Below are 15,158 nucleotides of genomic sequence, written 5' to 3'. Positions count from 1 at the left end.
CAGATGGGGATAAGTGTGGTTGATGCATCTGTGGCAGGCCTGGGTGGCTGCCCATATGCCCACGGAGCTTCGGGAAACGTAGCAACCGAAGACGTCGTGTATATGCTGAACGGTCTCCAGATTGAAACTGGGGTTGACCTGGAGAAGCTCATTGACGCAGGAAACTTCATCTGCAAAGCCATCAACAGACCGAACCAAAGCAAAGTGAGTCGAGCAAAAACAAGATGCTAGTCAGTCTAGTTGAGAGGTGTTTTTGACGCGTGCATAGAGCCGAGGTTATTGTAAATTGTGATACCTTATATATTTAGTAGATGATTTTAGTTTGTCTGATTACTTAGGTTGACTCTTGTTGCAGATTTGGAATCATATGACAGGGTCATATGGCAATGTATATTTTCTCATTTAGAACATGTAGGAATACATTTTATGCCTACATGTTGATGGAGGAAACCAGAGTAAGAAGAAGTAAAGTCAGAATGTTATTTCTTGGTGCTTGAACATTTATGAGTTCAGTTCCATAGTCTTTTCAAGCACCAAAAATGGTTGATGTTCATACTACTGGGTTAAGGAAAATCAGCCTCATTGTTTGAAATGGTTGCAGTTTAATTTGATACAATTAAGACTTATTGAGAAAGGTTTCTCTGAAGTAATATCGGCGACCTTTTTTTTATTTTCTATTTATCGTAGAATTTGAAGTGTAATTTTTTATCAAGACTTGAGAAAGCTTTCTCTAAGGTGAAGACTGTTCTGTCAACGCTTTTATTCGAGAACTAATGGAAAGTGTAATTTCATATTGTTGAAGCTTGCTCATGTAGGATTTTATTTTTGTAAATAAATGGAAATGTCAAATTGGATTATGAATCCTCATAATATTTTTGACAAATAAAACATTTTTGTGTTACTGATGAAGGAGATTTTATGTCAGTACCAGTGAAAGAGGGACTCTTAGATTTTGAATCAATGTCAATCTGAAAAATGACCATCATCGCCCTCTCCTATTTGGGTATTAGTGAAATGTTCTTTGTAGCTGCAGATATTTAGCTACTTTAATTATTTAAACGGAATCATTTGAAGGATTGAAATCATTGTTCAGTCAAATGTTTGCTTCCGTACATTTGTCTTTTAGAACGTTTCATGTGAAATTGATTTATATCTTAAATCGTGTGAGATTGAATGCGTGGAATTTAAAATGTTCCAAATTATATGGGATTCACATGTCTAGTAGAATGCTTTAATTTTTGTGAGATTGACACGAGTTTCTTGTCAAATTAAATGGTAATTATTTTGAATGTACTGAAGACTACCAGATATTAAGAATAGAGAGTTAATGTCTTTATTTCACTTAGCTGACATGTTAAAAAGTCTTCAGGTACAGCATTTGCATTTCCTAGAGCTAATAAGACACTCAAAGTACAGTACTGTATCAGGTATTTACTGGTTTTACTTTCAGAACATAGATGGTTCATTGTTACTATTTTCCAAGCCTCAGGCTTGTTTTATTAATCTCAAAAGACATAGGTAGGTAGGGCTCGAGTCACATAAAAAGTGATGTATTGAGAAAGTGGTCATGCAAACTTTATAAGTTAGATTAGAGTACGTACTTGATTTATGTAGTACCTTGGCAAAACATTATTGCTTAATGTATTATTTCCTGGGGTATTGGGTTTGTTTCACTCAGAGGAAATGACTATGATGTGTGATTATATTTTTGTCGATGTATATTTTGTGTGATTTGCAACAAGTAGAATTTGTAGATTTCTGATTTTGCTACTCGAGGATAAGTTGTCTCAGGTGTTTGATAGGTAGTGAAAGTTTGTTTTTGTCTTTAATGGTACAAAGTGTTTTATGTATGTTTCTCATTTTAGAAGGAATGCAGGCTTTTAGTTGTAGTGATTGTTAGTGGTATGCTTTTTTTAACTATATCGGAGATCAGAATCTAAATTTTACCCCTTTTCGTTATTTTATTTACAAGTATTGTGACTTGTTTTAAAAAGTTGAGCTCATTTTTCTCATAAGATTTATGTCTTCAAAGTTTTTTTAGAACAGAAATTTTAAAAGTTCAATGATATATAAGCAACAAAAATACTACAGGAAGGTGATCATCCCTCTTTTGGAGAATCGCAATGTGATTGCAACTGCTTGCTGACGCAATGTTTTACTTAATCCCTGGGGTGTAATCTAGAGTGCCAAGAACATGTGCCATTGGTTTTCTGCCTGTCTTTTGCATGAGCATAGAACTTGCTGGCTCAGTGCGTGACATAAAAATTCATAGAACTGAAGTGTAGCCTCTTGATAGCTGTCTTAGCTCTAGCAGAAATCCAGAACTACTTTTCTCAAGTGGTTTTGTCTTTCAAAAATTTTATTTTCTTTTAACAATCATAGAGTTAACTTGGGCCTTTTCCTATCAGCTTATTTAGGACTGATCTTACTGATATACTGGTATTGTTTTTTGTGTATTTTCCCAGTTTGCATTGGCTGTACAGAGTACAATTGCCTGAGTTTCTTGATGAAGAAAATTTAATCCTATTTATTCTTTATTTGTTCATTAATTTTTTAGGGAATCATCTACTCTTTCATCTGTATTCTACCCCTATTTTGTCTTCTCTAATAACTTCTGCTATATATTAGATTTTTGCATTTTCCAATGTCATTGCAAATTACTTAGATTCTTGACTTCTTAATGCCCAAATTTATGCTACGTGTAGTGTTCTGGCGAACATTTCAATACCTCCCGACACTTTTAAACTACTGGGCCATTCACAGACCATCCATTATTGTAATGTACTGTATATCCTTCCTGGAGACTGTTCATGTCCAAGACTTGCCAAGGGATTCTGGGTGGTACATACACTATTGGATTTGAGGAACTTTTATCTTATTGTGGTAGCCCGTTTTTGAGTTTTTTATGCCCTTACTGATGGACCTAATCATCCCAATTTGTCTGGAGCAGCTAAGGTGTCATTAACTAATCCCAAGTTTTATTGGTGTTGGACGGCACTTGTTTAGTATTGTGATTCAAATAAAGGTTATCGTTGATACCAGTCAAAGGTTGTCGCTGATACCAGTCACTTACAACAATGTAAGTGTGTGTGTGTGTGTATCCTGCTGACTGGGAAGTATGCCACATGAGAAGGGTTTTATAATAATGCTGAATGTTCTTCCTTGACATTAGCTTTTCCTCCTGGTAAAATGGTTGTCCTATCTTTGCAAATACTTTTCTGTATTCAGAAATACAACTAAAACCTTTGTTTTTTGTTTGTGCTCAATAGCAGTAGTAGTCAGGTTGCTAGATCTGCTGGGTTCTGTTGAGAAATTGAAGAATGTATAGATTCATTGCAATGACACTGCCCATCTTTCTTTCTGTAAGACTGAAATTTAGTTATATTGATCTTTAACACTCATTATAATATGCAAATAATTTAACATATGATGGACAGCAAATCTTTTCCAGATGCAGTTTGTTGATATAGAAAGTGTCTGCACCATATTGTTCTTCAGTAGATGAGGATTAAGGTTTAGTGTCATTAAAAACTTGTTTAGCACAAATGTAACAGCACTGTGAGTCATTTATAGTAGGAAATTATAGCAAGATAACCAAAAAGCAATTTTATCTCAAATTCTGTGGTACTCATAAGAAACAGTAGTGTACAGTACTGTAGTGTTTAGCAATTTCACCGAACAAATCAATTATATATGCTTGACTGACCATTGAAGAATATATACTTGTAATTGTATATTAAGCTTAAATGCAGTAAGCAGTACCAAATGTAATAACAAATATATTTTGTATGTACAAAATTCCTTTTGTAGTTTGAGTTGCAGTTTATAAAAGACTTTGTATAGCCTAGGTTGTTCTTCCCAGAAGTTACCTTGTCAAAAAAATGACATACTATATTATACAGCTTTTCCTGCAGTTATATATATTCCCTCTCATATATATTTAAGAAATTTCGTCTTCCTTGGATATTGTGAAATTTTTATTTAAAGACAAAATATGTTTACTCCCATTTTAACTTATTTGTAGGCACTTTATGTCACCCAATAAATATATGAAGCTGAAATTTATTGGAGATCAGTAAGAACGGTAATGCTAGTGTATGTGTGGTGTTACACACTTATGCCGAATGTTATGTATTTGCCCTGTACTCAGAAAAGCACGCTAACATTTAACACAGTCAGCTTTAAGAGAGCCTGCTGGAATTCAGTCAAGTTATTTCATCAGCTCCTAGAGGCTTTTGTGTCATTCTTTGACTCATTGGCGAGGTTAAACTACCTAATAGCTATGATGTTCTGTGATACTGGAATTTTGTAATGTTGAAATGGTTAAAGCTTTCTAATTGGTAGTAGGTAGTCATATTGATATGAGATTGATCAGGGCTCATGTTTAAATAGTGCCAGGTTTTATACTTGAGCATTGTGGGCATAGTTGAAAAGTTACTTGATAGCTTGATAGTTGCTTTCATTAGCAAGGAAGGTTATTATGATATCTCGGTAGTTCTCTCATAATTTAAACTGCAAGATTCTGAATGTTTTAGAAACTTGTTAGTAAACTGAATGTCTGAGTGAAACAAGCATGAAGATGATTTTTTAGAATGTTGCTGGTTAAAAAAAAAGAAAGAAAACAAAGTATGTATTGCTACACTTCGAACTAAAGGGAATCAAGTTGTTTCCATATAAAGAGTGACATTTGGTTATATGAAATAGGGGTTCCTCCAGAATTTGGTAACATCAAATGATCTTCATTAAGAAATAACAAAAACAGGTATAACCCATTTCTGTTGAAATCATCATCGCAACACTTTTGGCATTTACAAAATTCAGCTTGATTTAGCCCATAACAAAATTCATCTCAGGAGTTAAATTAGTTTAATGTATTAAATGACTAGTTTTTACAAATTATATAACAGTTTCAGATACATATTTTTCAGTTTTTAAGGGAGAGCTGTGAAATAGGCTAAATTTAATTTTGGTTACAAGAAGTTGCAAAAGTCTTATACTTTGCCACAGACTATCTTATTTTATTTATTGCAGTACGTTTGTTTCATTGAATTGATTTCTCTAATTACATTTTACATGGTAGCTTTTAGATCTCAGTTGGTGATTGTGTTTGATTGTATGGCTGTTTGGAGAGACACAAGTAAGGTTCGTAACTGCGACTTGGTTTTAGAAGACAAGGTCATTTTTTGACATTGAAATAATTTCTTGTAAAGTTTCGTTATTGTAAGGCAGTTAGTACTCCTATCTCTTCATACAGCCAGAAAGTTTAAACTGTAGTTTTTGATTTTGGCATCAGAATAGTGTATGGGTTTTGGAAACCCTTGTTTGCAGACCATAGACAGCATTGCCTTATGGAGCTAGTGTTGATTGTCACAGTACAGGCAGTCCCCGGGTTACGACGGGGGTTCCGTTCTTGAGATGCGTCGTGAGCCAAAAATCGTCGTAAGCCGGAACATCGTCAAAAATCCTAAGAAAACTTTGCTATTAATGCTTTGGGTGCATTCAAAACTTTGTAAACTGCATTTTTATTGCATTTTTCATAAAAAAAACCTTTAAATAGTGATTATTTTGCATTTTTGGTGTCATATTTCATCTGCCAGATCAGCGTTTGTAGGCGTCGTAACTCTGGAAATAATGTCTGATGAATATAATTGAAAAGCGTCGTAACCTCGGAATGTCATAAGCCGAGACCATCGTAACCCGGGAACTGCCTGTATATGTTTCTTTAACAGTGACAGTCATTGGATAGTGCAATGCTTTGTTTAAAGGAAAATGTTTGCCACATATTTTCGATAATATAGTAAAGTTTTATTGAAAGGAGATGTAGAAATAGATTAATATATTCATCTAATAAAAGTTTCAAAGACTTTTTGTTTCCTTCTTTTCATTTACTCTCAGTTTCCCTTTTCGAGCTGAATTGACCTCGTAGGTCCCAGCACTTGGCCTGTTGCTTAAATTTAATATTCCATCTCAGTTCCATATCCGTAACCTGTTGTCATCTCTAGAGAATGTCAGCTGAGAAGCAATATCCCAGTGTTTTGATCTTAGACATAAAAACTTCCAGCCTTGCACTTCGTCTGCTGACCCAACAAATTGTAGTCAGGCCTTTTATTTCTCGTAGTAACTATTCCATTTTTCTTTCCTTTTTCTATCAAAACAGACTAAAATGATGTGGTTTATTGAAAAATTACAAATTTTCAAGGCAATTATTTTTACAGGGATACAAACTTTTGCTTTCATAAATGGAGTTTCTCGCATAAGGCACTCTTCGGCTGTCACTGACAAAAAAAAAAAAAAAAAATCTTGTCATATAGGTCTGTGTTCATACATGACTTCAGACCACTTAGCTTGTCCACTTGGAGACAGGCAGCTTCAATTCCTGGTTATTGGCACCGGAACCTAATTCCATCAGAAGAGTTGTCCCCCTCAAGAGCACCAGCGAGAGGTGTGAAGTAACAAGATTCCTTGCCTATCAAGAAGAGATTAAGGACAGAATCTGCAACATCATCATCTTCCTGGCCATGCCTCTTACTCTTCTTGCTTCCCCACCAACTGAAATATTATGTACCCAAGAAGTTCTCTGGTCCTGTCACCAGGTCATCCAACTTGGTGATAAGACCTTGCTCCAATGGAGAGATGAAATGATTGTTGTACCTCCAGGATTGATTCCACCAGCTGCTTGAAACATGAGATCCATTTGGCATTGTCAGGATCACCAGCCAGTTGGCAGGGTGGAACTCTGAAAGCATCCACAACAATGAAATCTTAAGACCTAGTCAGAGCTGTGGGAGGGAGTCTCAATGTTCTGAGTTTCAGGGAGCAGAGCAGGAAGAAGACTTGTTCAACGGTGCTCTGGAATCTCTTTTTGTAGCCCCTATGGGGGCAACCTGACAGTATGCTCTGAATATCTTGCCCCAACTTCCAATGGGAGCAGGACCTCCTCTTGCCATAGGAACTATTCCTTGACCTGGGGAAGAAGACAACATGTCTCTCCACCTGTAAAACTGGAGTAGTACTTGACAGGAATTACCGATGGGAAAAATGATGTCAAACCTTGCCACAGAGCTTGGGAAAATCTCGACAGACTGACGACCATTAATGCTCCGAGCACACATGTCCACACTTGTAAAGTTTTATTATTGTTCAAGCCACTGCAGACATCAGCTGCAAAGCGAAAAACTTTTTCAAAATTTAGATGACAATTGCTGTATATGTACATAAGAAATTTGATGATTTTTTTAAGTTGTAATTTACATAATCTTATTTAAACTAATTCCTTCAGATTTTAATTTTTATTAGTATTTGTGTAAATTTTTTATATATTGTATATACGTATGTAAACCTGTAAATGTATTCAATGACGGTGTGTGAGCCTGCATAAATGTATATGTAGGTATTCATCATCATTCATTGCGGCGCTGAATGACCTCATGGGTCCCAGTGATTTGTCATGTGGCCCAAATACCTCATTCCATTCCATGTCATTAGTACACAGAGTAAGGTATACTTTAAGGTAAGAATCCAGGGCAGTTGCTTGTCTAAAAGCAATAATGACCTACCCCTTGTGAGGCCCACCTGGAAGTGTTAATTTTGCTATTTTCATATGTGTATTAATCCAAAGCGCTTGACGTCCCTTTGGGCAGGAAAATGAAAAAATTAGAAGTTCCAGGATGATAGAGATGACTGAGATAAGAGAGTTGAGACTGAGATGGTATGGGCATGTGGTAAGGATGAGTAAGGAGGGAAGAGGGTTTCATAGGAACCTGTTAGGGGAAGGTCAGGAGTAGTGTATATACGTTAATTTTATCACTTGCACAATTATCATGTGCATTAATACAATTACTAACATTACCTCATGGAAACTGGATGGTATCAAATGGAGATATTCATTAAAAAAAGTTACTACAAGCTATTCTGGACTAACAGTCCTCATTGTCAAGTATCCGTGGAAATATATTGTATCCACTGATACTTGACAATGAGAACTGTTAGTCCAGGAAAGCCTGTAACTTTTTTTTTATAAATATCTCCATTTGGTACCATGCAGTTTCCATGACGTCCTGTTAGATACATATATACGTACACATATATATAAAATATACGTATACTTATCTCTCTTGACAACAGACAGTTTCTCACGATAACAAAGGTTAAGAATTGTACATTTTTTTATCATTCTGATAACTGCCTTGTCCTCAAGCAAACATAAGTGGCCTTTATCAGGTGGCTACGTACTTCAAGTATTCTTTTTATACCACAAGAAGTCTTTACTCATGTACGTATTCATACATTCACTGGAAGCGAATTCGTTTATTCGCTGTGGATTGACTTTAAGGTATATGCATGTATGTTCTCAACTGGATGTTCCAATGTGAGGAGCTTCTTACAATCGGTTTTATATTGGTTATGAGGGTGGGAAGGGAATTGTGCTAGTGTGTGTCAAGGTTTCTTAATCATAATTTGAAACCCTGGCCTAGATTGTTACAATTGTTACAAAACTTCATGTTTGTTTGTTTATGTATGTATGTGCCCTAGAGTTTTACCACTAAAAGCACACACATTTAGCTACAAATGTCTTTTGATATCCAATTCGCTCTGCCTCGGGAATATCACTGAAGAGGAATTATGAGTGATAAACGATTCTGCCCCTGTGAGATACAAGCACCGGACAGTCTGAACAGATAACCACAGGGACTGTAGCCATTCGGCTGTCAATTGAGTTATAAGCTGATGCTGATTCTGCTGTATATAAACCTGTCGAATGTAGGTTTTTGTACTTAAAATTGATATCAATTCACCTCCAGCATGACAACCAGCGAGTAAGTTTGAAACATGTAGCTATTTCTGAATTTTGATCACGTATACTGTGACGCTTCCCGTAGAGGGGTACGCCGTGTCATCAGTGCACCTCGTGCAGTGCATTGTAGGCATTACTCAAGGTTCTTTTCAGCATTCCCTCCCCTAGCTGCAACCCCTTTCGTACCTTTTACTGTACCTCCTTTCGTATTCTCTTTATCATCTTACTTTCCACCCTCCTAACAGTTGATTCATAGTGCAGCTATTGCGTGGTAGCTTTCAAATCTTTTTGCTGTAAATTTCTGATTTGGCTCTGAATGCTGAATGCCCTCATAGGTCCCAGTGCTGGGCCTTTGGCCTAAATTTTATATTCAGTTCAATTCTGTACTGTGACATTTTTATATATGCAAACATTAAGCTGCAAAGGTTGTTTGATATCTAGTTAGCTCTACCTCGGCAATATCACAAAAGGGTAATTATATGTAATGAAAGATTTGTATCGCTACTAGATGACCCCACTGACCTCAGGGCTCAAGCAACTGCCTATATTTTTTGGTAGGACCTGCAGATCTACACCCTCTCCTGCAGGAGTTCCCTGATATCCTACATCCAGAATTCAAGACAGACTACTTCCAACCCTGCAAAGGATAGCATTTATCATCACATCAAGACAGCAGGTGTCCCAATGTCCATTTACTCCAAGTTTGGGTGCTTGCCCCAAAATAAACTACTTCTGTAATGACGAAGAAAACGGATGGTTCTTAGTTCCCCTGCGAAGACCACGGGCACTTCAGTCTCCAAACAAAGGTCAACCAATACCCACTAATGAACATGATAGACATCACCTCCATCTTCCAATGGGGGAAAAAATCTTCAAGTTTGAACTAATGTAGGGATACTTCCAGATCCAACTACACTAAGATTACCACCAAAAGCAGCCATTGTCATCCTGTTCCAGACCAATCCCTTCAAGTATCTGGCAGGAAGCCACTGGAACTTAGGAGCCACATTCCAAAGACGGGGCACATTGATGTGGTCAAACATTCACCTTACCACAGGTAGCAATCCACCAGCTGATTGTCAGCTGCAAGGGTCCCCAGATGAAAGTCACATCTGCTGGGTGCTTAGTGAGACAATATCTGAGTTGGCCATATAGTGTTTTCTCGTCAGTATCATAGCTCCTGCAGAATAGGAGAGAATTTTTTTTTTTTTTTCAAATTTGCCTCCTTGTATGATCTTCACTTCAGGCGGTATTTTGTTGTATATAATAGACTTCACATACAAATATGAGAATGAAAACTTCTCCCAGAATCATCTGACAACTTGAAAATTCATTTTCCTGTAAAACAGGGACCACAAACTGCCTTTGACACCCACGCTTGAAGGAAAGACAAAGCATTTAAAATACAAGGTCTAGAGAGTATACTCTCTAGATCTTGCCTATAAAGGCACGCTAACCTGTAGTACATCGTATCAAATTGGGGTCATACTCTGCAAATAATCAATAGACGAGACTCTTGAACCTCGGAGCGTACTATTACCTTGCATTATATGTGCCAGACCTTGCAAGCATCTATTGTCGTTTGAGATTTCCTTGAGAGATATTGGAGATAAGGGTAAAATAACGTACGAATGCTGTTATATCTAGTTTTAATGTCCCTTACATCGTTTTTTTTTTTTTTTTTTTTTTTTTTTTTTTTTTTTTTTGTGGGGGGAGAGGATGAAAGCCTCTAGCCAACTAATTGTCATTTAATATACCAACGGCTGACAAGTAGCAGCTGTACAGACACTCAAAATTCTCGAGAAGTTACCGATTTAACGATGAGTGTGTCAGGGTATATCGTTGGACAAACAAGATCACGGCCATGCGACTAGGAACGTGCCCAGATAGTGGGGTGTATTATCTTATCTCTCTGAATATGACGGCCACTTTTTTCATCTTAACGACAATTAGTTATTCATGTAACGTTTACGGGTGTTAATGACGCGGCTGGGGATCGCTGAATGCATTTTTAAGGGTGTATACAATTGGTAAAATAAGGATGTGAAGCGTTTTTCTAAAGTTCGTCCTACGATGAAACCCGTTTTCTATATCGAACGTTCACGTCATTGACATACTATCCCGAGGGCCTGTTGTCCGGGGGGTCATTGGGACCCCCCTTGAGGCAGGGGGGGGCTGGTATCGGGCCCTAGGGGGCGACGGGGAACGGGGGCGGAGGGGGGTAAATGTTTGGGCAGGCCAGCTGATAATCACTCTCGTCCCAAGCTGGTCTCGACAGGTGGCAATGTTGCCTTTTCCATTGGACTATTCCTCCTCCTCTCCCTTCACCGTTCAATGGCTGGGAATAATAAATGTTGCGTATATTGGGCGCAGTGTCGCTCGGTGTCATGTCACCAATGATGCGTCTGTGTGTCGACATGACACACCTTTTCCCACGTCTGCATTTCCTGGAGTTATATAGGATCGAGGCATAAAATAGGCCTAAAGATACACGTTCCACTTCGCCAAAAAGGAGGTCTCTCTCTCTCTCTCTCTCTCTCTCTCTCTCTCTCTCTCTCTCTCTCTCTCTCTCTCTCTCTCTCTCTCGTCTGTCTACTGCGTAGCACATTATTGACAGTCTATGGTCGTATGCAAACGAGCCATACTTTTTATTTGGTTTTGGCTTTGATCTGATCTAAGGCATCATGGCGCAAACTAAAATTAAAGTAAATCCTTCCATTTTTATTTGTGAATCACCATATATACCGTCTGCGTATGAGTGTGAACTGCGTAGGACTCTTACGCAAATGTGCATCGCCCAAACTCATATGTAATAGAGAAAAAAAAGGGGGTTTAGTCCTTCTGTGTTGCTTAAAACACGCAACAGATGAGACGCACATTTTCAAAAAGTGGTACAGGGTGTCCATAAAGTCCCAGTACCATTACGAGTATTTGTTGCTCAGAATGTTACTGGGACTTTATGGACACCCTGTGCTACCACCACCATTACGCAATGGTGATCCCTAGTCCTACTTTATGTCTTCCTTTAGAAATAGAATAAAATGGTGTGTCAGCTGGAACGATGTTCGAAATATTGAACAGCTTAGATAATAATGATTAGTGTCTACAGTACGTCGCAGGAGGTCTGTTGTAAGCGGTAATTGCTACGGGCGTAGATAAGTTACAAAAGATAAACTATTTTATATCAACTAAATCTTTCTTGTTTATTTTTTTTCTGAGAAGGAGATATATAGGTCTAAATAGCAATTATTTATTTTTCTAATTTTTCAACAGGAGCGAGTTGTGTGTGTGTGTGTGTATTTAGAACGAGTTTGAAGTAAACTAAACAGGCTTAAAGTAAAAAATAAATAAATAACTAAACATGCATTGGAATCTTGCAAACATAGAAAAAAAATGACTCAATGGTGTGCTTTTTGAAGAAGTAAAAAAGAATTTGTTAGAATTAACATCCCTTTTGTGAAATATAATGACGAGATCTGTTGGAATGACGTAAAAACTTAATAAATATAGAAAGTTTCAGTTATAACAACTCGTTTTTATCCTAAATAAACTATAGTACTATATATAGTTTAGTACCATAATTAGTACTATAATCAAGTTCAGAGGAAATCTTTGTCTTGGCGGATATATTATTATTATTATTATTATTATTATTATTATTATTACAGAAAAAAACAAAGGACAAAACAAGTCACGCCACTGACAAGCAACATGTCTCTAGAGCATCCTGTGACAGACATGGATATAAATCTCGTAGAAAAATTCCGCCATGTCAGCCAACCTCTCAAAAATTCGTCCAATCAGGACTCAGTCTTTTGGTAAGTCGCCCCCAATGGAGGAGGAGGAGGAGGGGGTATACATAACTAGGTTTATATAGATAGGCCTTTTGCTTTTATCTGAAGAAGAAGAAGAAGCAAAGAAGAAGAAAAAGGAAAATGACAACCATTTCTGGCTGTGATTGAATGGTGCTCGATAACATCTATAGACGTGAGAGGGATTCTGTGAGGTTGGGTCTTTCTCCTCCTCCTCCTCTTCCTCCTCCTCACCCACTTTTCCTCCTCCTCCTCCTCCTCCTCTTCTTCTTATCTCCTCTATTCAGGAATGGACAAAGTCGTATGACCTTGGGATGGTTTACTTAGTCCTAAGATATATAATGTCACTTATGTTGGCTTAAACCTACTATACTTGTCTCGTAGGTCCTGATGGCTTTACATATATATATATATATATATATATATATATTATATTATATCTATATATAAATATATATATATATGATATAGACAGGAGAGTGACTGGTTGCTGAGAGAGTTATTTAGATCCCTTATGGCATCGCAAAAAGAAGGTAAGAGTTTCGTTGCTATGTGTAAAACAGAATATAGTATCTGCAAGAGATCGTCAAGATCCGTTAGCACAGAGATTATTGTTTGATTTGTATTTAACACTTACTGTAATGCGTCTGGTGAACATGTATATAGATATGTATAGGTACATATGTATGCATATGAATATGTAGAACCTTGCTGTGCTTTTATTGAGAGAGATATATAATTGAACCTAGTACACAGGTCTTTATATGTATATATATTATAATTTATAATATTATATATATAATATATATAATATATATATATAAGATATAATATATATATAAATATTAGCTTTTTAAACGCTAATGTGTATTTCTGATTAGTTCCACGGCGCTAGAGAGCCTTAAATCAATCAATCAATGCATATGTTATAGACTAGAATGAACCATTATAGGTGACGTGAAGATGATGAAATCACATTTTTGAACGAGATGTTCAGTTCCAGATAACATTATCGATCAAATACTTTAGCGAGATGTTTTGATCACATGTGAAATATTGAGGGAATACCTCATAGGTCCCAGCGCTTGGCCTGTGGCCTCAATTCTGCATTCCAGTTCCAATTCCAACCTCCTTAGCAAGAATTCCAGATTTTGGAAGTCTCAATTCTCGAGTTATTCCTCTAGAACGGATGCTCGATTCGTATAATAATTATCAGCCTAAAATTTTGTCTCCCAGAAGTGCCTATAGATTAGCAGAGAGAGAGAGAGAGGTTGGTCACGTGATAGAATTTATTATTATTATTATCTTATTATTCCTTCTTCGTCTTTATCGTTACCATTATCATTCGTTTCAATTCGTGACCGTTATTAGCCATCTCGTCCCTCTGGACCCAACTTGGCACCGTTCCAGCTCGATCCAAAACGCCAGATGCACCATCACGTACCTCCGAGTACCTCTGTCTGTCTGTGTGTGCGTGTGTGTGTATGTGTGTCACACCGTGTCACGTTGTGTCTCACGGTGGTGTCGCATATCCAGCTCCCTATAAACAATGGCGTCCTCCCTCGCTTCGTGAATGTATCCGAATATCTTCTTTACGCGTGGCACGTGTTCCCAGACCTCAGATGATGCTATATAAACGTACCGTGCGTACCTCCCGGAAGCGTGCTGGGTTGGGTACGTACCTATACACATACGGACGCCCCTTGGGCTCACACCATCCCCCCCCTCTGAAAATAGGGCAGCTGATAGCCTGTATGAGGTATCTATATATAGTATATAGGGAGTTTGCGTCGCGGTAAGAATGTCTGACCTATAAAAAGGAGTTGGTTTTATTATTATTATTATTATTATTATTATTATTATTATTATTATTATTATTATTAAAAGAAGGAGTATAATGTAAAAAACACGCAGCATCATCTACAGTTCGCCTGCCAATGTACGCAGTAAGCTACAAAACATACGGTTTCGCTTTGCGTATTTATCACAACATATGTGATTCGAGTTCATCGTAATTCTCTTTATAGGTCTAAGTTTCCCATTGTTCTCTCTCTCTCTCTCTCTCTCTCTCTCTCTCTCTCTCTCTCTCTCTCTCTCTCTCTCTCTCTCTCTCCAAATTAATTTAATAAACCCTGCGATTCGTATACCATCAATGGTAGCTTGTTATTGTTCCAGAATTAAGAAGAAGAAAATATCTTTCTGAAACAAAGAAGAAGAATATAGAAAACGTACCCTAAGGTAGCATTAGTCTTAAACCTCTTTAGGCTAACAAAGACAAATGACGGAAAAATATCAAAATATATTATTTCAATGCTCAAATGTCGTTTTATGGACATTTTAATCTTCATATTACACCTTTGTGTTACGGTAAAAGACATTCTCTTAATGACTGGAGACTTCAGAGAGGGCGATCTCCATTAACGGCTCGAGGTTCGGGCGGGTGCGTTCCTTCCGTTTGGACGACCGTTCGAATGCGCTGTCGTATTCTTTTACGTCACCTAACGCAGTCCGCCGTTTCTATAAACGTCTGTTCTTGCGACAGAAATACTACG

The 15,158-nt window shown here is 37.3% G+C and overlaps 1 protein-coding gene across 2 annotated transcripts in view; it reads left to right on the top strand.

Annotated features, from left to right (window-relative positions):
• LOC135204829 (hydroxymethylglutaryl-CoA lyase, mitochondrial-like) overlaps positions 1 to 5,863 on the top strand; it is a 30,379-nt gene extending 24,516 nt beyond the window's left edge. For both annotated transcript variants that reach the window (XM_064235031.1, XM_064235033.1), the window contains one exon: positions 4 to 5,863. In XM_064235031.1, coding sequence (XP_064091101.1) covers positions 4 to 231 — 228 coding nt within the window. In that variant the 3' untranslated portion in view covers positions 232 to 5,863. The remainder of the gene's footprint in view (positions 1 to 3) is intronic.
• The last annotated feature ends 9,295 nt before the right edge of the window (positions 5,864 to 15,158 follow it).

The sequence above is a fragment of the Macrobrachium nipponense genome, chromosome 47 (assembly GCF_015104395.2).
Source record: "Macrobrachium nipponense isolate FS-2020 chromosome 47, ASM1510439v2, whole genome shotgun sequence".
NCBI classification, from domain to species: Eukaryota; Metazoa; Arthropoda; class Malacostraca; order Decapoda; family Palaemonidae; genus Macrobrachium; species Macrobrachium nipponense.
This window is presented reverse-complemented; position numbering and strand designations above follow the sequence as displayed.